We start from the raw sequence: 24,257 nt of genomic DNA, 5'->3' as shown, positions 1-24,257 counted from the left end.
GGAAAGGCGAGTTTTCCGACAAGAGGCTTAGTGGGCAGGTCCCCGACTGGCAGGCTTTGTTTCCCAGAGCAAGGGGGAATTAGGACAGAATTCTGGCCTCTTTATTGTCCTTTGCTGCTTCTCAGGGAGTGAATGTGAGCGAGACAAAGGGTTGGCGCTTGCTCTGTCACTAATGCCTGTAATCGCCGAGACTTGGGGGCTCTTTCTGGGGGGCAAGGCGAGCGCTGCTGTTCATCTGTCTTCCCTAGGCCACCTGTCGTCCACTCAGTGTGTGGCAGGCTCAAACACGGAAACGATGCTGAAATGGCACTAACGTTGCAATGCGACGCTGTCAGTGCTGCACCCGTCTTGACCCCCGGCATGTCGGCAGACGCATGCAGGGTCCTGCCGGAAAGCCCAGCCTCACCGCGGGGCCAGCTCCTTCTGCTTCTGGGTCCGGCTCTCTTGGAGCCCGGCAGGTCCAGTTCCACACAGTCCATTCATCTGCGTTGCTTCTGTTTCGGGGACCGTGCCTGGGAGTGCCGATAGAGGCAGAGGGGCTACTCCCAGCTCAGCGCTTGTCGGTGTGTGTGTGGGGGGGTAGGGGGTCGGGGCCGTCCCTGACCCTGGCAGGGCTGGTTAAGGGGGGACTGTACTGGGCGGGGGATCAGAATCTGGACTCTCTGACCCTTCTGCAACCGAGCTCGGAGTCCTGGATTTAAACGCGATTCCTGTCTCGTTGGCTGCAGGGTGGCCTGCGACCTCCCGCTGTTCTCTCTTCGGGGAGACGCTCGGCTACATCATCACCCAGAGGGAACCACCTAGAGGGAACGGGCGTGGCTGTGAGCTGGTTTCAGGCGAGCGCGCAGAAGGCGGCGGTGGCGGCGGGGGCGTGGCCTCCCCGGGAGGGGCGTGGCCTCCCGGGAGGGGCGTGGCCTCCGCGGGAGGGGCGGGGCGCCGGCAGTCCCGCGCACGCGCAGCAGCGCCGCCCGCCGCCAGGTGAGTCGGGGCTCGCGGCGCCCACCCGGCTGCGCGCGTGGGAGGCCCCGCGCGCCCAGCGCGTCCAGCCGTGGGATTTTTATTTTTCCCAAAGCAGGGGGAGCATCGTTAGAGTTCGGTGGTGGCGCGTGTGAGCCGAGGGGCGCGGGGCCGGCCCGCGTGTTTCCGGGTCGTTTGGTGACCTTGGGTCCCTGCGGGGCCGCGCTGGGGGCGCGGGTCCGGGCAGTCACGGCGGGGGGCTGGGGTACAAGGACCCGGGGCCGGATCGCGGGGCGCACGGGGCTGGGGTGCAGGGACCCGGCCTGGATCCCGGGGGTGCATGGGACTGGATCTTGGGGTGCACGGGGCTGGGGTGTCGGGACCCGGGCTGGATCCCGGGGGTGCATGGGGCTGGATCGCGGGTTGCACGGGACTGGGGTGCAGGGACCTGGGCTGGATCCCGGGGGTGCATGGGGCTGGATCTCGGGGTGCACGGGGCTGGGGTGCAGGGACCCGGGCTGGATCGCGGGGTGCACGGGGCTGGGGTGCAGGGACCCGGGCTGAATCCCGGGGGTGCATGGGGCTGGATTGCGGGGTGCACGGGGCTGGGGTGCAGGGACCCGGGCTGGATCCCGGGGGTGCATGGGGCTGGATCGCGGGGTGCACGGGGCTGGGGTGAAGGGACCCGGGCTGGATCGCGGGGCGCACGGGGCTGGGGTGCAGGGACCTGGGCTGGATCCCGGGGGTGCATGGGGCTGGATTGCGGGGTGCACGGGGCTGGGGTGCAGGAACCCGGCCTGGATCCCGGGGGTGCATGGGGCTGGATCGCGGGGTGCACGGGGCTGGGGTGCAGGGACCTGGGCTGGATCCCGGGGGTGCATGGGGCTGGATTGCGGGGTGCACGGGGCTGGATTGCGGGGTGCACGGGGCTGGGGTGCAGGGACCCGGGCTGGATCCCGGGGCGCACGGGGCTGGATCGCGGGGTGCACGGGGCTGGGGTGCAGGGACCCGGCCTGGATTCCGGGGCGCACGGGGCTGGATCTTGGGGCGCACGGGCTGGGGTGCTGAGCGGGGAGCCGGGGTGCAGGGAGGGGGGGTGCGGTACTGCTCGCTGCACCCAGCCTGAGGCTCAAGCTTCGCTGGCTCCTGACTCAGGCCCCGGCTGCCCAGGGCGAGCTCCCTCCACGGGCTCGGAGCCCTCCCTCCCCCCTGCCCTGGCGGCTGGGCCTTCCCGCCCTTGGGGGTCTTCCCAGCACTGGCCCAGGCGGTCCGTGGGTCCGATTGTAGCGGGAGGGAGGCTCGCTGAGGGCAGGGGCCAGGTGCTGGCCTTGCCTGCCGCTCCCCTGGGGAGCCCCTCCATTTGCTCCCAGCACCTCTGGGGCTCTGCCCTGAGCACTGCTGGGGTGAGCCCTCCCTCAGATGCTTTCTTCGTGATTTCTTTGTGGGGGGGCGGGGGAGGCATTTTCCCATCCCTTTGCTTCCTTTCCCGGCTCAGCACTCGGGGATCATCCGTGCTTGAACCTGGGTCTGAGGTGTGCGGGCAAATGCCCAGTCCCCATCCTATGGTCCTGCCCTCCTCAGCTTCATCTTCTCCCAGCGAGACGTTTCTTAGGGATTCTTGTGTTCAGTCTGAGGGCAAAAACCCAGCAGCCCCCAGGGGCGGGCAGTGCCGGCCTCATCTTTCAGTCGGGGTGATCACATTTTCCTGGTGAGAGGAGGGGTTGGGCGGGGGACACACCTGGGAGCGATGTTTGTGGGGTAATTCCACCCCAGAAGGCTGCCCCGCCTCTGCACAGTGGACACAACAGGGACAGGTGTCCAGAGGACGGCGGGGGGCGGGGAAGCGGCCAGGCGCAGGACTGGCAGCATGTGAGGAGTTCGGGAGAGATGCGGTAGTGCCGGGGTTCCGTCCCTCCCACCTAGCCCCTACTGGGTGTGGCCCCAAACCACACGAAACACTAAGAACCATTTGGAGTCGCTGCAAGCAGGTTCCGGAGGTGTCCAGGCGGTCCCGTTTTCATCCCCGCTTTGGCCATCACCTCCTGCCTGGACTTCCTCAAGTCCTGTATTTGGCCCACTGCTCACCTGTGCGGATGACGGCCCGGGCTGAGCTTACTGCAAAGACTGTACAGAAGCTTTGGAGTTAAAAAGAAATTTTTGGGGGTGGGGCCCCATCCAGCAGTACTCAGGGATCACTCCGGGAGGACTCAGGGACCTCACAGGGTGTTGTGGGTTGAACAGGGCTCTGCCCGCTTGCTCCAGGCCGAGGAGTTTTTGTCCGACTGTCCTAGGCGCTCGTCCCGACAGCAGGGGCTGTTGCTACAGAAGTGGCCGCAAGTGCGACCCGTCCCCACCAGCTTCCGTGTCTTATTTACGCTAGGATGTCCCGGTCCATGGAGCCAACGGCAAAGAAGATCTTTAAAGGAGTCTTGCTGGCAGAACTGGTGGGCGTTTTTGGTGCTTATTTTTTGTTCAAGAAGATGGAGGCGAGCCAAGGTAACGTGGACTCGGTACTGCTTTCCGGAGGGTGGTTTAGTTGGCCCAAGCCTAGCCGGTTAGTCCAGCTGTTGCCTTCCAGGCCGGCTTAGCTATGGATCAGGGAGTCTCACCATGCTCACAGCCTGGCTGGGGAGAGGGCCATGGGGGGGGGGGCTCCATTTGCCTCTCACCTTCCTGGCCTGAGCTCAGGCTGCCCGGAGCGTGGGTCAGTGCTGGCACCAAACCTTCCCGTGCCCCTGCCCTTACTTCCGGTGCCCGTGCACCAGATTGGTGCCCCTTCTCAGCTGGTTGGGGGCTGCTGAGCTCAGTCCTGGGTTTAGGCAGCGCGTGGTTCCCCGAACCCTGCCAGGGCTTAGCTGGGCACTGCCAGGTGCGGCCCCCCACAGAAGCAGCAAAGCAGCGAGGCCCCTGGGCTGGGGAGGTGGCGCCAAAGGGCCGAAAGGCAATTTCGCATGGAGGAGCCCCGGCTTGGGCCCCAGCACCCCTGCACGCTGCCAGGGCAGGGCTAGAGCCACGGTCAGTTCCTGGCACCATGTGGTCCCCGGTGCCTCCCTGGAGGACGACCCGTGTGACCCCAGCACCCCATCCCAGGCCCTGTGTGGAACTGAGGATTGCCAGCAGGGCCCTGGGGCGTCCTGACCACTGCTCCTCCCACAGTGCTCTTATTCTCCTCCAGCAGCTTAGCGGCCTTTGGGACTCCCCAGGGCCCATCCCTGGGAAGGATTCCAGGTGCTGGTGGGTTTTGTTCTTTAGCAACTGAGGGGATGGGAGAAACATCCAAAGAGTTTAAACGCAAACGAAGCATGATGTCATTGTCCTCTCATTGTTCATTGATTTGCTTGAGTGGGCCCAGTAACATCTCCACTGTGACACTTGTTACTGTGTTTGGCATATTGAATACATCACGGGTAGCTTGCCAGGCTCTCCGAGAGGGGCAGAGAAATTGAACCTGGGTTGGCCGGGTGGGCCGTGTGCAAGGCAGATGCCCTACCCGCTGTGCTATTGCTCCAGCCCAAATGAAACATAAGATCGATCTTTAAAAACAGGGGAGTTTTAATTTCTAGTTCTGTAATAAGGGAATGACACCTGTAAATCATTCATAAGGCCATATAAGAATACATCACTGAAAAATTGTTTTTACATATTGCTTCTCAATAAATGACAGTTAAGAAAATAAATTACACAATACATACAGGTCAAAGAAACACTCCGATGTCGTGTTAGCAAGTGACGTCATTCACCAGCCATTCACCATCTCAACCACGTTTCCTAGCCTTCAAAAGTGTTCCTATAGGATTGTTTTTGTGCCGTCCACATGTACTCAGAACTTCCTCCTGGCCCTGCACTCAGGGTCCACTCCTGGAGATGCTGGGGATCAGACCTGGGTTGGTTGTGTGCGCAAGGCTGTGCTAGAAATGTCCTGTGCATCTTTCTGTGGGGGCTGTGGGTCTGGGTCTCCCCTGGCCATGTGGAGCCCCTGCAATTATTTATAAGTAATTTGGAGGGGGCGGGAGTGGTCGGGGGCCATGTGTGCGTGGATGGAGCAATCTCCCTGAGTCTCACATTTCCTGCTTTAGGGTGCCGGGACCAGGCCCAGGCCTCACCCGGCTCCCCAAGGCTGGATTTGAGAGACTAGAAAGTCTTTCAAAAACGTTCATATACTGAATTCCAGTTTTCTTTCAGATTTCAGGCAAACCATGAGCAAGAGGTTCCCCTTCATCTTGGAAGGTGGGTCCTTCAGTCAAGTAAGAGTGCAAAACCGATTCCTGACGGTTAAGTAAGGGCTGAATGATTTAACCTGTGACTTCAGAATCAATCAAATCCCAGTTTAAACCCAGCTCAGGCTTACCAGTCTGCTGGGGTGTTTTCAGTCCACCAGGGCCTGCCCCTGGGATTAGAGAACAAAGAAAGAGGACTCCAACGCCCAGCCCGGGGTTACAGAGGGCGCTGCACCAACGGGCGGCCCAAAGCGGGGAGGGGGACGGTCGTCTGTCCTCAGCTCTTCACGTGGTTTTGCAAACGACCGCTGTTTTGACCGCTGTTTCTATCTCTAGCGTACTACAAATCCATCGAACATTCTGGAATACATGGGATCAGAGAGCAAGATCAAGAAAAATGGCTCCGCAGCAAGAGCTAGACGTGAGTCGGGTTCAGGCCTTGGAGACCGCCCTTTTCTTGGGCCTCCTCGATCTCTGCGCCGCGCCCAGCCTCCGCCTGGAGTTTCTCTTTCTCCGGACGATGCTTTTCGCGTCCCGGCCGTGCAGCCAGTCGTCGCGCTCGGCCTCCCACCGCAGCTGTTTGAAACCTGGGGAGGAGGGCGCGGCTCTGTGTGGGGTCCCGTCCCGGGTGGGGGTGGGGGCCTCTCCCGCTGTCCGCTGTCAGGGCCCCGAGGCTGACTGAGGAAATGCTCCCGGAGGGCCCCGGGGGGCCGCCTGTGGGCTGCTGGCTCAGTCCCGAGTCCCAGCCCCAGGGACGAGAAGCCACTGCCCGGCAGAGGCAGCCCCTCCGCGGAAGTCCGGGCACTTACTCGCATTCTCTTTGTTGGCCATGGCGTTCATGCCGATGTTGTCAAACTTGGAGCCCATGTTTTCATCCAGCAGGTGCCCAAACTGGAACGATGTTTGCGTTCGTTAGAAGCAGACTCAGACAGGCGGGCTGCAGGCAGCACGCCCCCCCCCCCCCCCCCGCAGACAGGGCAGGACAGGCCGCCGGCGGACAGCTGCACGCAACACCCCCCTCACCTCTTCCGCAGACACGAACAGGCTGGAGTCATCCACTCTTCTCTTCTTTTTCTTTGGCCCTAAAAAAAAAAAAAAAAAAGAGTTCAACTGAGTTTATTCAATTGTCCAATTATCTTTGAGAAACCTTTCAACAAGATTTTGTTAAATTACAATGCACTTGGGGCTGGAGCGGTAGCTTAGTGGGTAGGGCGTTTGCCTTGCACACGGCTGACCCGGGTTCGATTCCCAGCATCCCATATGGTCCCCCGAGCACTGCCAGGAGTGATTCCTGAGTGCATTGCCAGGTGTGCCCCAAAAAAACAAACAAAAACACTACAATGCACAATTTTACCACAGCAGCAGGTAGGCTCTGAGAGTAGAAGCATCTCTCCGGGGACTGACGAGCCGTGTCTGCCCGTGACCAGTGTCCTCTTGCCTTTCAGAACTGGGCTGGCAGCCACCCCGCCCCACCCCACCCCACGGTTTCAGACAAGATTAGAGTCCCACAGCGGGCACGGATGGAGTTTGGAATATTTACAGGCAAAAATGTCAACTTGAAAAGTCTAATTATGTTTGAGTTCTTATTCCTTGGAAGAAGAATTCTACGAAGAAGCTGACTGAAATCATCCGTTTTATGAAGGAAATTGTGTTTTTAGTACTCAGATTGGTGCTCCTTTCAAAAACCTGTAATACTATGTTTTTAAAAATAAATTAGTAAATGGCTGTATTTATATTTAATTTCCACTAAGTATTTAATTCACTTAACACTACACTGTCTAAAAGATCAACCTAGAAATACCGTGTCTTTCAGTCCTCACTTTTTCTTTTGGCCTTTTGGGTGACATCAGCCATGCTCAAGAATTACTCCTGTCGGTGCTCGGGGACTACATGGGACCTTGGGGATCAAACCCAGGTGGGTCCTACCCACCGTACTGTCGCCGGAGCGACCTCCCCTTTTGGGAACAGCAGACGGCATCTCTGCACACTGGTATCTGACATCATGGGAGCCCCGGGAGAGCCCGCTGTCCACCTGTGCACTTAGCACAGCCAGGCAGGGATGTTCCCGGTCACCACAGCCCAACCGGAGGCGTTGTCCACCGGTCCCCACCACCCCCTGTGGTCCCCTGCCATCCACGAGGGCTGGCCGTGCTGGTGGTCCGCCTGGAGCCTGGCCCGCACGTGACGCGCCCCTCCCACCTGGGTACAGCCCGGCCGCGCTGCGGAGGGTGGACACACTTCCTCACCTTGAAATGACCCAGCGAAGTCAAAGTCGCGCCCGCCTTTCCTCTTGCTCTTGGCTTTGCTTTTGGTGCCGACTCCGCCAACGTCTGTGGCCCAAAGAAAGATTCCAGAACATCAGGGCTGAGAAGGAGCCACCCGAGAAGCCCCTGCATCCTCGGGGTGCCGCGCTCTGCTGTTCCGGGTGGCTCCTAACTCCGCGAGTCCAGGGGACCCCGGGCCCACCCCATACGCGGGGCCAGGGCAGAGCTGAAGGGCCACAAAGGGCACTGGCGTCCGTGAGCTGAGAGTGGCCGCCCTGAACTCGGCCTAGTCCCAGAGCAAGAGGCATCCGCCGGGAGCCCGCGCGGGGCCTCAGGAAAGCCCAGATGCACACTCGGCTGCTGACAGCGGCCGCCCGCTGCAGGGAGAAAGCCCGGCCACTCCTCTACTGTTCGCTGACAGGGCCAGGTCGCCCTGGGCCCCTCAGAGGGGCCGAGCAGGTGTGGGAGGGGGAGTGTCCGGCATCACGAGGCCCCGCTCTTCCCCGGCACCGCCTGGCCCAGCCGAGACCCGCAGCCCGGCCCCTCCTCACCGCCTGTTCCCCCCTCCCCAGTCACAGGTGACTGTTGGAGCCGTGTGACTGCTGGGGAGTGCGGCTCACCCGGAAGGCCCTCGCCCTCCTCGTCCGAGGCGTCCAGGAAAGTGCCGCCGTCGTCGTCGTTGTCGTCGAGGCCAGCGAAGTCCTCCTCGTCCATACTGCCCAGGGACACCTCGTCCTCGTCCAGGTCCTCGCCGTCCTCACTGCCCTCGGAATCCTCATCCTCCAGCTCATCCTTCGCTCCTTTCTTCCTCTTCTTCACGTTGCTGGAAAAGGCCCACCCGGAGCGTGCCAGCGAGGGGCCGGGGACCCCCTTCCACGGCGCGGCCCCCTGCCCGCCCCGCGCTTTACCTGGCAAAGTCGAGGTCGTCCTTTCCGCTGCTGAAGCAGTTGTCATCTTCGAATGTGTCTGCAAGGGGACACAGAGCCGTGAGCCCCGGGGAGCGCAGAGGCCCCGCGCCCGCTGTCAGCACCCGTGAGCCCCGAGAGGGAAGTGGCCTCTGGCATGCCGAGGAACCCTACGGGCTGGGGAGGAGCCTGCCCTGACCCGCAGGCCGAGTGAAAAGGGGCCAATTCACTTCAGCTTTCTAACATAAAAGTTCTTTCGAGGAAAGAGGCGAATATGAAACTGAGAAAGCAACGGAAACCACCAGCATCACGCAACACCTACTTCTGGCAGTTCTACTACAATACGCAAATGACCGAGGCCAATCGCGTCTCTCCAAATTCCCACCGTGTTTGGCTTCGCTTTACGTCTCCATTAAAATCTCAGTCCGAATTAAACAGCCGATCTGCTACCACTGTGGAAGCAGGTTAGGGCAGTGAGAGTGGTTGTGTTGTTGTTTGGGGCCCGCCCTGGGTTGCTCGGGGGACGGACCGTCTGCGGTGCTGAGGCTCGGACCCAGGCAGAGCAAGCACTGCACCCGCCGGACTATCTTGGAGGCCCCCTGTGGCGATTTTCCTGTTTCTGGGATTCTGGGATGGGGGGGGTGGGGGGACAGACGTGCGGTGGCTGGAGATGAAACCTGCACAGGCCTCGCGCAAGGCGACTGGCCGCCTGCTGCACCGTCGCGGCACGCTCCCCGCCCACCAGCGCTTTCATAAATGGACTCAAGCAACTATACCACCTCCTCCCCGAAGCACCGGCCCCAGCACACCTATTTTCCCGGAGCAAATGTGGTGATTTACAAACTCTCAATGAATCCCAGTCCTCCATGTGATCTGCCTGTATTTCTGGCAAAGGATTTTTAGACATTTTGGAGGGGTGGGGCCCCCAAGCGATGCTCAGGAGGATGCGGTGCTGCTCTGAACACCGTGCAGTGCTGCCAGACGCTGCCCCGGAAGCTCGGGGACCAGGGCCCGCCAGGAACAGAGGCCAGGTGGGGCCCCACTGGGACTGCCTGCCTGCGCCCAGCCCACTGCAGAGACCGCCCAGCCCTTGCTAAAAGCACTCAAAGCGAAGCCCTCCTCGAGCACCGACACTCTGGTCCTGTGAATAAGTCATGGCACTTTGTACAGGCTCAGGGAGGCAGTGCCGGGTTAAGGCTCCCGGCCTGTGCACGGTGACACTGGTCCGATCCGGAGCAACCTCCCAGCTCCGCCCCACCGGAACTTCTTACAAAGGGACAGTCGAGAATGCTCACCAATCATCTTTTCAAATTCATCGTCGTCCACATCTTCTATGCTTTCCTCGTCGAAATCCCTCTTCTGTTTCTCTTTGACAGTGACGTTCTTATAATACCTGCGGGAGAATGCACGTTGTTGATCCAAGAATTTGACTAAAAGGTCCTTTTTAGTTTCATCCGAGCACCTATAGCCCATGACACCCAGGCAGAAGCTGTTACCTCAGATGTATATAAAAGACTAAAATAATTTATGAATTGAGATCACTTAAACATGACTGGATACTTTTGAAATAATAAAAGATGTGGATTCTCCACCCCCCCCCCCCTTCATTTTTGGGCACACCTGCAGGTGCTCAGGGCTTGCTTACTCCTGGCTCTGTGCTCAGGATCACTCTTGGCGGGCTCAGGAGGCCAGAGGAAGTGCTGAGAACTGAATCTGGGTTTGCCATGTGCGAGGCGGGCGCCATACCGCTGTGTCATTGCTGTAGCCCCAGATCTGGGTTCCTTTATGCTAGCTGTGCTTCATAAGAACATTTCAACACAACTGGACGGTGCAGGAAAAGGTTTGGGGCTCAGCTTGAATGATGTACCAGAGTATCACAGTGAAGGAGGAATGTTGCCAATGACGGCCGAGCAGACGGGCTGTCTCACAGCTCAGTGACCACCACACTCTACAGGTGGACCAGAACCTCAGAACTCTTCACAAAAACGTTTTACAGTGACAGTCCATCAGGTGACCCAGCAGCCCCGTTGCTGCCCAGCGACACCAGGATCTGCGGGCCGTGCGGCCACCCTGCCAGTTCTAAGAGTCAGCGGCTTATTATTGTGCTCAGAGCACAGATTCAAAGCCCAGAAGCAAAGCCCTACGTTAAAAATGAAATTATAAGTGACGTCTCACAAAACTCGTGCTCAATTATTAAAAACCCACAAATGTATCTTAGTTTCACTTAGATGCGAGATGCGAAATGATTTATAAATTCCTTTCAGAAAAATACTGATATCCTCTAGTTTTTCCAAGAAAGGTCTATTATGGTAACACAGCATTTTATAGAACTTAAAAAATCTGAATGAACTGTTTCCCAAATAAACCCATAGTAAACGAAGTATATTACCGGTGAAAAAACACTTCATCCACTGGTATCTGGCTTTCTTCTTTGGCAAGAAACTCCTTACTGTTGACTAGGAAAGGAAGTTTACAATGTTTAAGAAGACACCATTGAACAGTCCATTTTGCTGATTGGAAGATTTTTCCTATGGTCAATATCCCCTTTCCTCAGAATAGAGGGTGACACAGTCTCTCTGGCATCGAAACTCACAGAGCGCTTTTCTTTTTTGCTTTCTGGGTCACACCCGGCTATGCACAGGGGTTATTCCTGGCTATCCACTCAGGAATTACCCCTGGCGGTGCTCGGGGGACCATATGGGATGCTGGGAATTGAACCCGGGTCGGCCGCGTGCAAGGCAAACGCCCTACCCACTGTGTTATCAATCCAGCCCCAGCCCTGAGATTTTAGCAGCCTCTTCTTACTCGTCTTTTCACAACGACTGGAGGCTCTTTGAGGGTCAGGGGAATGAGACCCGTTTCCCACCAGCCTGGGTGGGAAAGGCGCTTTCCTTGCTGACCACGAGGTCAACCTGGCTTTGCTCCCTGGTACCCCAGTTCTCTCTCTGACCTACCAGGAGTGATCCCTGAGTACGAAACTAGGAATAAGCCTGCGCATACACAGTCAGGTGTGGCCCCAAACCACCTTTCCTTCAAAAATATCTCACCCTGACGCAAAGGGATATGACTTCTCATTTTAATTCAGTCAGCTTCACATCTCTGGACCCCCAAAATGCAGGCAAGCTTGAAATGAAATGATGCATCAGCTGCAACTCAACCCTGGTCTGAACGAAAGGGTGCTGGCCCCCGGAGGCAAAGAACTGCTTCAGACGTGAACAGATGCACGTGCACAAGACGGGCTCAAAATTCCCAGAAACAGGCGACCGTCTACGTTCCAATGACACCCAAAGACAAAACCAGCTGTGGGGCTTCTGCCACACTCTTGTTGGAGAATTTAAGAGTCTGAGATCCTACAGTCGGAACTAAATCTCACGGTCAGGGGGAGACCCCACATCTGAGAGCCTGGGCGTGAGAGCCACAGCTCCGGCTCCCGTCCCGACAGAAGGAGGCCGCGGAGTGATGCCCCTCAGCCGGTGGGTGAGCGGGGGGCCGGGGGGGTGGGGAGAGGGGCACAGGTCCGGGGAGCAGCGCCTCACACAGCCACAGTATCACAGTGACTGAAAAACCAAAGATCTGCTTCTTGGGATGTGCCTGGCAACGCCACCTTGGGACGGACCCTAGGCTGTGTCACTCTGCCACGGGCGGGGGGGGCCTCACCGGGAAGCGCGCGGATGTCATTCAGGAAGTGCTTCCTTTTCGGCTGCATCACGACACTGTCCGTGTTTTCTGCAACGTGACACCCCACGGATGAGACAGGACGCGGTGAAGCGGTGAAGCACCCGTCCCGCCGTCCCGCCGCCCCGCCCCCGCCCCCGGCACCCGCAAGTCAGCCCCGAGCTCACCTTTGCCCTTGTGGGGCTTTGGATTCCGGTAAACAAACCGGTCCAAGAATCTCATCAGTGTGAAGTCCTGCAGTGGGTCCCCCGAATACTGAATAGAATCTCCCTGCCGGGGAGGAGGTAGGGAAAGGGGCTAAGAATTCAAAGCCCCCGAAGAGAGGCAGACACAAGCACGCAGAGCACCGCGTCGAAGGCAGCTCGGAGGGCAAACGGCGCTTCGGCCGTTCAGCTCATCGCAGCCTCTGACAGCTGGGACAACCAGGCACACGCAGCCGACGGCACACTCGACCCTGGACACGCGAAGACGGTGGCCAGCAACCGGCAGGCAGGAGGCGGGAAAGGGAGGCCCCGACCCCTGCGCCCACCCATCCGGGGTGCCGAAGTACGACACCCCTTCCTTCCAGGGCAGGAGAGCGCCCGACCGGCGCGCTTCTCTCCTCTCGTTTGCTGTCGCCCGAGTCTCAGACTTACCTCGAGGATAGTCTTTGCGAAAAGGGCCACGGAGGGATGAAAATGCTCCGCTAGCTGGAAGACAGGAAGGAGGGAAGGAAGGAGGGAAGGAGGAGGTGGAGACGGAATCTGGCGCGCTCCGGATTATCAAACCCAAACTGACGACGAGGCTGGCCGGCGGGGGGAGAGCCCACCCGGGGGTGACGCTGCTTCGCCCGCCTCCCTCCACTCAGGCCAGGGCTTCTCTCTCTGGCACGGCGTCGCCCGGCAGGGTCACCCCAGAAAAGCTCCACTTCACACACAGGAGACCGATTCCCGTCGACGTCCAAACACACGCACGAGCACCAGGGGCCTCCCGTCCCGTGGGTGCTGAGGGAGCCGCGGGCCCAAGGAGCCCAACGGCCAGGCGGGCTCTGGGGCCGCGTGGACGGTCTTTCCTGAACACGTTCTCTGCTCCCTGCTGGGAAGCCGCGAAGCTGAGGCGCTCGGCGGCTCTGACCACGCTGCCACAGAAACCACCGTCAGCCCGGCCGCAGCCGTAAGCGAAAGGCCGCTGGGAGGGGCCGGCGGGGCCAGAGCTTCCCCACTTCCCCCTCGGTTCACCAGAACAACAAATACTCGGGCTCTTCGGCTTGCAGCTGACTTCAGTCATTAGAAACGGCCCTCGGACCCGAGACCCACCTGCTGGCCCCTCTCGCTGGCAAGAGCAGGAGACGAGTTTTCAATAACTGTGCGTGCATGAGCTCCTCTGGGATTCAGGGGACCCCCACCACAATAAGGGACTCTGCATCGCGGGGGAATCTCCAGGGCTTCAGGGTCAGGAGGATAGCGGGGCCCTTCCCCTGTATTTGTTCTGTGAGTGCCTTTCTTTTCCTTTTGTTTTTTTTGCTTTTTTGGGTCACACCCAGCGATGCTCAGGGGTTCCTCCTGGCTCTGCACTCAGGAGTGACTCCTGGCGGTGCTTGGAGGACCCTAGGGGATGCTGGGAATCAAACCGGGTCGAAGGCGTGCAAGGCAAACGCCCTCCCTGCTGTCGCTCCAGCCCTGGACACTGTTTCTCCCCTGTATCTGGTTGGGCACCAAGCCCAGGGGCCTCTGCCTGGAAGGCGCAAGCTCGGCCACCGGGCCCGCTGGCTCCTTGGCTTGGTTCTCATTTTCATCTGTGAGCCCCGGGGAGCTGCTGGCCTGAAGACTGGGGGTGCAGTGGGGGGGGGGGAGCCTCGGTTTTCCGCCCCGGCACTATAAAGGAAGGCATATATATAAGACGTCCTATCACGGTAAGACTCTTCGGGTATGATCCCTGGTGAATGAAACAAGACTACCCATTTTAACATCTCCAACAGAAAAATGGAACTTGGGGCAGAGAGATGGCAGAGTGGATCAGGCCTTGCCTTGCCAGTGGCCGACTTGGTTCCAAGCCCTGGCACTGCTGATGGTCCCGGGTGCCAGGAGGAAGCCGCGCTGGGAGCAGCCCAAAGCACAAGAAAACCCTGCCGTCTGTCCCAACCAGGGCGAACCTGGAGGGTCTCGCTAAATGGGGGATAAAGCCAGTGGCGGAGGGGCGGGTGACCTGCGCACACCGTGGCGGGTGGCACTGGCAGGGGTGAAGCGGCAGAACAGACACTAACAGCGAGGACCTTGGCGACGAGAAGGAAAAGGGCGTCCTACCTTTTTGAGTTCCCAGAGACTCGTATTCTCAGCGCCACAGAACAAAGGGTTTCTACTAAATGGATCGTATTTGTTCAGCTGTTTCCCACCTGAGAGAGAAAAAAAAATTCATTCGTAAACACTGCGTTCCCAAATAGTCACTGCTCCCGCTCGCCCCGAGTCTGAGAGCAGAAAAGTTTACTGGAAAGTAGGAGAGAAAAGAAGGGCCTGGAGCGATAGCACAGCAGGTACGGTGTTTGCCTTGCATGCAGCTGACCAGGGTTCGACGTCTGGCATCCCATATGGTCCCCCAAGCACCGCCAGGAGTAATTCCTGAGTACAGAGCAGAGCTGGAGGAACCCCAGAGCACCACTGGGTGTGACCCAAAAAGAAAAAAAGAAAAGAAAAGCTACACCCCGTGTGGGGAGATACTCAGCAAAGGGCCCAGTTCGCCGGCAGTCACCGCTACCAACGCGGTTATCCGGCTGGGACAGGAAAATCCAACCTCTTCCAGGACTCCCAGACCCAAAGCTCTGCCTGCTCGAAGTCAGCTAACATGCTGCGGCCGCCGGCTCAGAAAACTCAACAAACAGTGCCCTCTGTGGGTCAAGGAGATGAAGGTGACAGTGACTGGACGTAAGCCTGGAGACTTTCGGGCCCTCCACACAACCACCTCCTAGTTACGCCCCAAAGGAACTGTCTCCGGGATTGGGGCAACAGCACAGCGGGAAGGGCGTTTGCCTTGCACGCGGCCGACCTGGGTTCGATTCCCAGCATTCCATATGGTCCCCCAAGCACCGCCAGGGGTGATTCCTGAGTGCAGAGCCAGGAGCAACCCCTGAGCATCGGCTGGATGTGACCCTCCCCCCCAAAAAAGAAAAAAACAAAACAAAACAAAGTAACTGTCTCCTGGACAAGCTTTCAAAGGTGCCAATGACTCTAGGTGCAACAGTGCTCAGCGCCCCCGGAACGGCTTAGCTCAGAGCACATTGTGTGGTTCCTTCCCAAGAGCCCTCTCAGCTTAGCCTCAGACACGGGTGGGCTCTTCCAGAAACTTCTCCGGAGCCACCTTCCTTCTCTTCTGTATTCCACTGGCACAGGGTGGTCTGGGGAGATCACCTGATCACGACCCTCCTGGCCGGTGTAAACGGGCCCCATGCCGTCGCCTCCGCTGAGAGGGAGGGTCCGGCTACCCCTTCGGACTTCTCTGGGGCCCATATTCTCTCACTAGACTGAATTCCCCGTGCTGAGGTTATAGAAGCCAAGTTCCGAGCTCATGGGAAAGTTTTTGACCCTAAAAATTTCTGTAGGAAGATCTAGAGACGGTGCTCCAATGTGCCACGGTGCCAGGACACCGGCCTTCTCTCTCCGCGCCTGCCCCTCCCTGACTTGGTATCTGCTGGGAGGAGCCTTGCCAGGTTCACGGAAAGGCAGACGATGACAAGTAGTTCAAGGTCAGAAACTTTCTACTTCTTTTCTTTTCCTTTTTTAATGGACTTGGGACAATGCTCAGGGCTCACCCCCGAGTCTGCACTCATGGATCACTCCTGGCGGGATCCTGGGGGGACTGTGCGGGGATCAAACCTGGGCCAGGTGTGTGCCAGGCCAGCCCTAACCCCCGTCTTCTCTCTCCATCCCGTAAACCTACATTTACGGCCAAAGCAAGTAAAACTTATTGTGCATTGAACTGTCTAGTTTTCTCACGAGTCTTCCTAGTCCAACAGGCATCTATCTGCTTTCACTTCTACAAGTTACAATCACAGGGCTGGAGCGATAGCAGAGCCGGTAGGGCGTTTGCCTTGCACACGGCCCACCCGGGTTTGACCCCCGGCATATGGCCCATATGGCCCCCTGAGCAGCGCCAGGAGTGATTCCTGAGTGCAGAGCCAAAGGTAACCCCTGTGCATCGCGGGTATGACCCAAAAAGAAAAAAGTTTCAGTTACATGAAGTTGCTTACCAAAGCCAGACAGTAAGGGGTTAAGGTGCTTGCCTTGCAGGTAGTTAACCCGTTTTACCCCCAGGACCATGCGATGCCTGAGCGCAGAGCCAGGAATAAGCCTTGAGCACTGCTGGGTGTGGCCCCAAAGCAAACAGAATGTTGCCATACATATTTCTATTAAGATCTAAGGGGAAATCAAGTCTCCGACTAAAACACGCTCAAGAACCACCGAGAGGTAATAGAATGGTGGGCACTTGCCCTGAACGTGGCCGGCCTGGGTTCGATCCCTGGCACCGCACTGACAGGAGTGATCCCGAGTGCAGAGCCAGGAGTAACCCTGAGCGTTTCGAGGCGCGTGACCCCCCAAACAAAAACAAACAGGAAAGCTGAAAACCTCACCCTTCAGGTTATCGAAGTGCACCCAAGACGCGGATTCTGACGCGTTGGCTTTGACCTGTTCTTCAGACGAAGCTTCTTCCGGTTCAACTGTCTTCTCGGTCTCTGCTTCCTTCTCTGCATCGGCGAACTGTTCCGTGTCTTCTTCCTCTCTGACGTCAACAAACTTTTCTTCGTCGTCAGACTCCTGAAGAATGGTTTAACATCGGAATCAACGAACTGGAAATCCTTATTCATTCACGCCACATCTCGCACGCAATTGCTGCGGACTATGGGGAGGGAGGGTGCGACCATCATAGGAAACTTCTGAAAACAAATGGTGCCAATATAATTGGGAAAAAAAAAGAAAAAACCACACCCAAACTGGGGTGTAGCAATTATGCGGTGCAACACAATATGACATTTGTATTTAACAATACAGTACGTCATTCTGAAGATTTCCTTACTGCAAATCACGAATATTCTATCAGCAGAAGTTAGAACAAGAGTGGACTTCTAAATACTCTGGATTCTGACTTCTAAATACAACAGTGTCTTGAGCCGAGAGTCCCAGGATTCTGGGACCTTAATCCGACACGTTTCTGCTGTGGTTGCTGGTGACAACGCAACTGCCCTCCCCAAGGAAGACCAGCAGCCTCATTCCCCCAACTGCGGGGGGGGGGGGGGGCAGCGGTCACGGGAGCACAGGGGGCCACGCGGAACTGCCCGCCCGGGGGGAAATCCACGACGCCCGCTCCAGAACAGGCTCGGCTGGACAGAGAAGTCAGTGACCGCCATCATCACCAAGGAGAAAGCCCCCGAGTTCCCGGCCCCTTGGACCAGGGGAGCCGCCGGGTAGTACCGGGTGATCGTCCAGCTGGCTCCGCAGGGCTGGCTTGGCCTTGAGGATCTCGGAGACGAGGTAGAGGGCCCCGCAGATGAAAGGGGGCGTCTGCCCGCAGGTGACCTGCAGCAGCCGCTTCACGAAGGCCTTCACCCTGCGCAGCGCCACGTCGGCCTTCAGCGACTTGTACAGCAGGTTGAGGAACATGGCCTGCTTGGAGCACGTCCTCAGCCCGGGGTCCAGCATCTTCCTGGAAGACAGGGCAGCTGCGGGCCTCGCCTCGGGAGGTGCCCCCGCCCCCGCCCGCCCGGCCCCAGAAACCGTCTCCAGAGAGGGCGTGGAGGTCAGCGGCCAGGGGCCGGGAAGCAAGGCTAGCGCCGAGCACCTGCTTCAGTGCAGGGCGGGTCCCCACACGGACGGCACTGACTCCCACAGGTGGGCCCCCCAGCAGACGGTCAGGGGCCGGTCCCCGATGCTGGACGGCACTGACCACTGCAGGTGGTCCCCCTCCCGCAGCAGATGGTCAGGGGCAGGTCCCCGATATGGACGGCACTGACCACTGTCGGGTGGGCCCTCGAGCAGAGGGTGCTGCTAGCAGGCCCAGCCAGCCCCCCCACCCCTGGACCCCTCTGCTGTGAGGCTCCTCTTCTTCCAACTTCTACACCTTAGACCGGGGCTTCCACAGCGGGGGCTACTGCCTTCCCCCGGGGCGGTGGGGGCTCTGGCACAGTCCGGGGCACTAACGGTCCAGGTGCCCGGGGAGGCGCTTTCTGTGTGTTCACTCTAGGACAGTGGATTCCCGGGGGATGCTGCTGAGTAGCTTCTGTCCTAGAGGGGACCCGAGGTCGGCACATTTGGGGGTCTCGGCCCAGACCAGGAGCCTTGGGCGCAGCCCCCTGGGACGCCAGCCTGGGCCGACAGCACGAACGCCACGGCACCCACCGTGCCTGGCAAGAACCTCCACCTCGTCCTACCCCGCAGCCCAGACGCGAACTGCGCCCCGTCCTATTTGCTCAGCACTAGAGGTCCCCCCCCCCCCCTCTGGTCTCCAGTCCCAGGACCGCTGGAAGAACCCAACCCGCAGAGCCCCAGAACCCAACCCCCCTTCAGAGCAGGCCCCGCCCCGCACTCGCTCCGCACCCCCAGAACCTGCTGCCCACACCACCGAGCCGCTCAGCCTTGGACGCTGTTTCCTCACCTCAAGCCTCCGGTACTGCCCCCCTCAACCCCGCGGCGCGGCCAGAATCCCAGCCTGCGCCAACAGCGCCGAGGCAGAGACAGGAACAGGCTCTCCCGGAGAGCACCTACCAGGAGCACTCAGGGTTGAGCCATGCCCTCTCCCGGGGCACCTGTCCGGGAGCACCAAGGGTAGATCTGTTCCCCCAGGGAACACCTGCTCAGGAGCACTGAAGGCAGAGCCACGCCCTCTCCCAGGGAGCGCCTGCCAGGAGCACCAAGGACAGACACGCTCCCCCAGGGAGCACCTGCCCGGAGGTCTGTGCCTGCTGTGGGAAGCAGGCCCCTGCATCCTCACGCCCACGCACGCCGGCACTCAGGGACCGCCTGAAAGCGCCAGCCCCGGGGATCCGCGGGAAGCGCCTGAGAGCCAGGAGAAGCTGGAGGAGCGTTTCCTGACCCACCCTGGATGTTTTCTAAGATTCAGTTCTTGGAACTCCAAAGTTCTCCTCCCCTAAATTAAAAAGCCACGACCCCCAAATCGCTCCATTTCTGCCTTGAAGTGTTTCCTTCTATCTTTAAAAAAAACCTTAAGTGCTCATTCCTTCCGGAACCGTGACCTCGTCATCGTCAAAACTGGGGAGACAAGCTGAACACACGTCTCTACTGAAGACGGGGCTGGCCACGGGCACGCAGGCCACACAGAAACACGCAAATCACAATGACAGAGAGGCAGCCCCGGGGCCGGGCCGCGGGGGCCAGGCGGCCAGTGCAGGCAGGAGCCTCACGCCCACTGGGGGAGCGGAGCAGGCAACGGCGGGGACACGTCTAAGACGATGACACGCAGGCCTGCCAATGGCCCCGCTCCTGGGCAGGGTCCCAAGACAGAAACCCACGGACACAGGCACGCCTGTTAGGGTGGCTGCCCACATCGCCACGTCTGGAATCGGCCCACACGCCCGAGCCGAGGGGACACAGGCGTGGTCCGAGGCTTCGAAAGCCCCCCACGCCCACAGGAGTCGAGGAGACACAGGCGTGGCCTGGACCGACCCAGAGCACTACGCGGCTCTCAGAAAAGGTTGGAGTTCCGCGTTCCTGTCTTTGGCTACAAGACCGGACCTGGAGGGGCTGGTGTGAAGCCAACGGCCCTGAAGGAGCCAGCACGACCAGGCGTCACTCTCTCGCTATCTAAGAAAACTGCGAGGGGCGGAGACACGGAAACAAGCCCAGCTCAGGTGGGCAGGTGGGCGTGGGGCTCTGACAGGGCGGCTCGGCTGGGGGCGGCATGTCTTTATGGGATCTCAACTGTGCACAAATGCTGTCCCTGGTTTTTTTTCTTCCTTTTTTTTTTGGGGGGGGTGGTGCTATGCCACAGTGCTCAGGGCTTGCTCCTGGGTCTGTGCTCAGGGCAGCATGTGTGCGGGTGGGGGCCTGAACCAGGACTAGCCAAGGCCAAGTACAAGGTAAATGGCGTCACCTCTGGTCCAGCCCTCCTGCCCCGCTCACAGGGTCTTAATGAAGTCTCGATCTAAGTGGACAAAGCTGACGGCTTGGATTTAAATCCAGGCAGCACGGCTGACATCCAGGATCACGTGATAACGTACGACACTCAAGCTGTCCCGGTCGTACAATCGCACGAACGAGGGCTGGACAGAGGGCACAGGGCTGAAGGCGGCAGATCCTGGCCTGATCCCCGGCACCAGGTACGGTCCCCCTGGCAATGCCGGGAGTGAGCAGGGCACAGCCAGGAGTCAGCCCCGGCTGAGCCCCACCAGGCGGGGGTCACAAAAGAAAATGAAAACGAACGGGAAGGAAACAGCTCCCTGGCCTGCCCGAGCAGGTCCAGGTCCCTCCCGGCCTCCCATCCTCCCGCCTGCCCCCGCCGGGGCAGTCAGGGCACTCCCACCCCGTGCTGTGGGCCTCTGGAGGAGTCCCAGCCACAGCGGCCACCCGCGAGGGTCGAGGTGCAGGACCCCGCAGCACGCGCAGCCTCGGTGAACTCGGGATGACGGGGCGGGGAGGGGTCCGGACACTTGGGTCGGGGCGCGAGGGGGGCTCTCCCTGCGTCCGAACCGCTTCTCCAGGGAACAGGGCCTCAAGGCCCCGGCGCCAGGCTTACCGGTAGAGCGCCGAGTAGTAGCGGTCCGAGACGGTCTGCTGGGCGTTCATGACCTGGAAGAGCAGCATGAGGGCCTGCAGGCCGGTGCCGAAGGGGACGGAGTGCAGCACGCCGAAGAGCGTGTCCACCTGCTCGCGCACCTTGGCGTCGCCCGCGGGGGCGTAGGGGTAGGCGCGGTTCACGCCCGTCAGCAGGGCGCCCAGCATCTTGGACGCCACCTCCTGCTTCCGGACGCAGGCGCGGAAGAAGCAGAAGTAGAGGGCGATGAGGTGGCCGGCCAGCTCGCCGTCCTCGGGGGCCAGGGCCAGCTGGTTCAGGAAGCAGACGGCGTGGTACTGCGCCTTGGGGCCGACGCGGGGCCGCAGGAGCAGCCGCTCCACCTCGCCGCACACCACGCCCTTCATGTTGGGGTGCTGCCGCAGCAGCGTCTCCAGCAGGTGGGAGGCCCGGGCGGCCACGCGGCTCAGGGGGTCGCCCAGCTTGTTCACCACCTGCGCCAGCAGCGCCTTCTCGCCCTCGGGCTGGTGGCACAGCAGCTCGTGGGCCGCGCGCAGGGCGCGGGTCCTGGTGGCCGGCAGCGGGTCGTGGCCCAGCGCCTCCAGGACCCGCAGGAACTCGGCCACCAGGAGCTTGAGCCGGTGCTCGAAGTGCCACAGCAGCAGCCGGCGGTCGCGCGAGTCGCGGTTGCCGCTGCAGAGCTGCTCCAGCCGGCCCAAGGGGCGCTGGCCGAAGGGCCGCAGCTTCCGGCCCGCGGGCAGCAGGTCGCTGAGCAGCAGCTCCTTGAAGGTGTCCAGCGCCGCCAGGCACTGCTGCTTGCTGCCCTTCTTCCTCACCAGGCCCAGCAGCGTCTCCACGAACTGCAGCGCGTGCACCGCGTCGTCCTGGACCAGCAGGATCATGGCGGCCATCCTGTCCCCCAGCGTCCCCGAGGACACGATGGCCTTCATCCAGGTGGAGGCGCCCTTCTGGCGGGCCGCCTGGGCCCGGAACAGGCCGAGCTCGTGCTCGTAGAGCCGCTGGGCCAGGGCGCCGTAGCCGGCCACCAGCTCCCGGGGCTGCGGCTCCGGGTCCCACTCGCCGCTGTAGCCCAGCTCGTGCCACTTGCCGCCCGGCCGGAGCAGCAGGGCCTGCCGCTCGCAGAACTCGAAGGGGTCCTGCGCCTTCTCTCGCCGGCCCCTCGCGCCCGCGGCGGCCTGGGCGGCGCTGGGCTCCGGCCCCGGCCGCTTCTTCGGTCCCGCCTTCCCGGCCGGCGTCGTCCTCTCGGCCTCGGCGGCGTCTTTCTGCTTCTTCTTCCTGGCCTTCTGCCCCTTTCTGTCCGCCGCTTCCGTCTCAGCAGGCTTGTCACCGCCGCCGCCGTCATCGTCGTCTTCGACGGCGCACGTCCTGGCGTACTTGCTCAGATTCAGACTCTGCACGAACGCCTCGAGCTCCCCTTGCTGAAGGTCGTCGATGGCGCCCTTCTTCCCTCCGTCCACCACCTCCTCGTTCTCATCCAAAGTGGCCAGCATGAGGAAATCTTGCTGCATACAGAGGGAGGGAGATGAGAATGAGCGACCGACTGACAGCTTCTAAAGCGAATTTGCTTTTATTTTTATTTATTTACTTTTTTGCTTTTTTGGGTCACACCCAGCAATGCACAGAGTTACTCCTGGTTCATACACTCAGGAATCACTCCTGGCGGTGCTCGGGGGACCACATAGGATGCCGGGAATCGAAACTGGGTCGGTCGTGTGCAAAGCAAACGCCCTCCCCGCTGTGCTATTGCTCCAGCCCCTCTAAGGCTAATTTGAAGCCTGGGTCCTAAAAACTGGAGCACCCGGAGGGCTCACACTGAGCTTTCAAGGACCTGCTGAGGACCCCTGCCCGCACCCAGGTCTACACCCTGACCTCGGAAGGAAAAGGCACAACACGTTAGGGTGCTCCTTTCAGCCAGGCATTCCTTTTCAAACCTGACTTACGACTCTGGGCCCTGCAAGGGAAGGTCAGGAAACACCCGTCATTTTCTCACCCACCAGGAAGATGCAAGAAACACCAAGTTAACGAGCCCGGGGCAAGCCACTCACATGGAAAGCTGGGCTTAATGGCTCACACAGCACATCGCACACGCCCAGAAAGGAGCCCAGCATGACGGGCAGACACATGGGGGATGAGAAGCGCACAGAGGGGGCCTTACTTAGCCCAGGCTGCGGCCCAGCCCGCCAAGGGAGACCGCCAGCTTCACGCCAGCCGGTGGCTCCCTTTCCTAGACTGTTTCGGCCTTGGGGTCGCACCCGGCTTGTGCTGGGGCTCACGCAGTGCTGAAACATGGTCCGGTCTTGGCCTCACCTGCCAGGACCCCTCCCTGGAACGGAAAGCTGCGTCATCTCCATCTTCAACCTGTCACCTGCGCTATCATGCCATGAAACTGGGCAGTGCCGGGAGGGGATCCACGGCCCCTCGGGAGGGCAGGTGGCTGCAGACACGCAGAAGAAGGCACTCCCGGAGCGAGACAGACTCGGGGCTCTTAGCTGAGGCGGCCCATTTAAATAAACCCAAGACGGGGGCTGCGGTGATAGCACAGCGGGTAGGGCGTTTGCCTTGCACCTGGCCGACCTGGGTTCGATTCCCGGCGTCCCACAGGGTCCTCTGAGCACTGCCGGGGGTAATTCCTGAGTGGGAGCCAGGAGTAATCCCTGAGCATTGCTGGGTGTGACCCCAAAAGCAAAATGAATAAATAAGTAAATAAACCCAAGACGGGGAGCCAGCGTGACAGCGCAGCGGGCGAAGGGCTGGCCTTGCACGCGCGGGCTGACCCGGGTGTCGGTGCAAAGGGCCTTTCCCCATCTACCTGCCTACATCACCCTGAGCCCGCCGGGAATGACACCTGGGTGCAGAAGCAGGGGGAACCCCGAGCACCGCTGGGTGCGGGCGCAGAAGCACACCGCCCCCCGGCACGGCACGCACGGCACGGCACGGCGACCCCCGTCCGGGCAGGGGGCGCAAACCGCCCCGCGCCCTCCTCCCCCTCCCCGCAGCAGGTCCGCGGGCCGGTGCGGCTGCCGGTGGCCCCGCCCGCTGGTCCTCGGAGGTCTCTGCGCCCCCTCCCCACCCCGCGCAAGTCAGACCCTTTCCGGGGTCTCCGGTCCCGCGTGCACACGTGCACAGGCCCGCGTGCACACGTGCACAGGCGCACGTGCACACACACACCCCCACACGTGCGCACACGCACAGGCACACGCGGAAGGCCCGGGGCGGGCCCGTCCGCCGCGGGGACCCCGGGCGCCGCGCCCCGCTCGCACCTTGGTGCCGCCGAGCCGCAGCACCTCCTCCAGGGAGAAGCCATCCTCGGTCTCGGCCGGCTCGTCCGCGTCCGAGTCCCCCGCCGGCCCCTCGGGCCGCCGGGGCGGTGGCGGCGCGCGCGTGGCCGCGGCCGTCCTGGAGGCCGCCATGGCGAGCGGAGCGCTGCGCCTGCGCCGTGGCTGCCTTCCGCCCGCGGGAGGGGTGGGACTTCCGGATTCCGGCCCCGCCCCGGAAGCGCGGTCGCC

The 24,257-nt window shown here is 60.6% G+C and overlaps 2 protein-coding genes across 2 annotated transcripts; one reads left to right on the top strand and one right to left on the bottom strand.

The window, feature by feature from the left end:
* The first annotated feature begins 955 nt into the window (after window positions 1-955).
* On the top strand, window positions 956-6,903 carry CEBPZOS (CEBPZ opposite strand). The gene is made up of 5 exons (XM_056122826.1): window positions 956-978; window positions 3,338-3,453; window positions 5,140-5,184; window positions 5,511-5,595; window positions 6,620-6,903. Exons 2-4 carry the CDS (start codon window positions 3,339-3,341, stop codon window positions 5,591-5,593), a joined length of 243 nt encoding a protein of 80 aa, XP_055978801.1. The 5' UTR covers window positions 956-978; window position 3,338; the 3' UTR covers window positions 5,594-5,595; window positions 6,620-6,903.
* On the bottom strand, window positions 4,501-24,161 carry CEBPZ (CCAAT enhancer binding protein zeta). Its single transcript, XM_056125670.1, has 16 exons — window positions 24,012-24,161; window positions 20,734-22,253; window positions 17,457-17,688; window positions 16,619-16,802; window positions 14,301-14,389; window positions 12,654-12,707; window positions 12,186-12,288; window positions 12,001-12,069; window positions 10,733-10,799; window positions 9,639-9,736; window positions 8,347-8,404; window positions 8,059-8,261; window positions 7,421-7,504; window positions 6,198-6,256; window positions 5,984-6,065; window positions 4,501-5,761 (listed from the first exon to the last, which is right to left on the bottom strand). The coding sequence occupies exons 1-16, from the start codon at window positions 24,159-24,161 to the stop codon at window positions 5,607-5,609; spliced, it is 3,207 nt and encodes a 1,068-aa protein (XP_055981645.1). The 3' UTR covers window positions 4,501-5,606.
* Window positions 24,162-24,257: the final 96 nt, after the last annotated feature.

This window comes from Sorex fumeus, unplaced genomic scaffold (genome assembly GCF_029834395.1).
Source record: "Sorex fumeus unplaced genomic scaffold, SorFum_2.1 ptg000006l, whole genome shotgun sequence".
Lineage (NCBI taxonomy): Eukaryota > Metazoa > Chordata > Mammalia > Eulipotyphla > Soricidae > Sorex > Sorex fumeus.
Note: the sequence above shows the minus strand (reverse complement) of the source record. Positions and strands in the feature narration are given on the sequence as shown.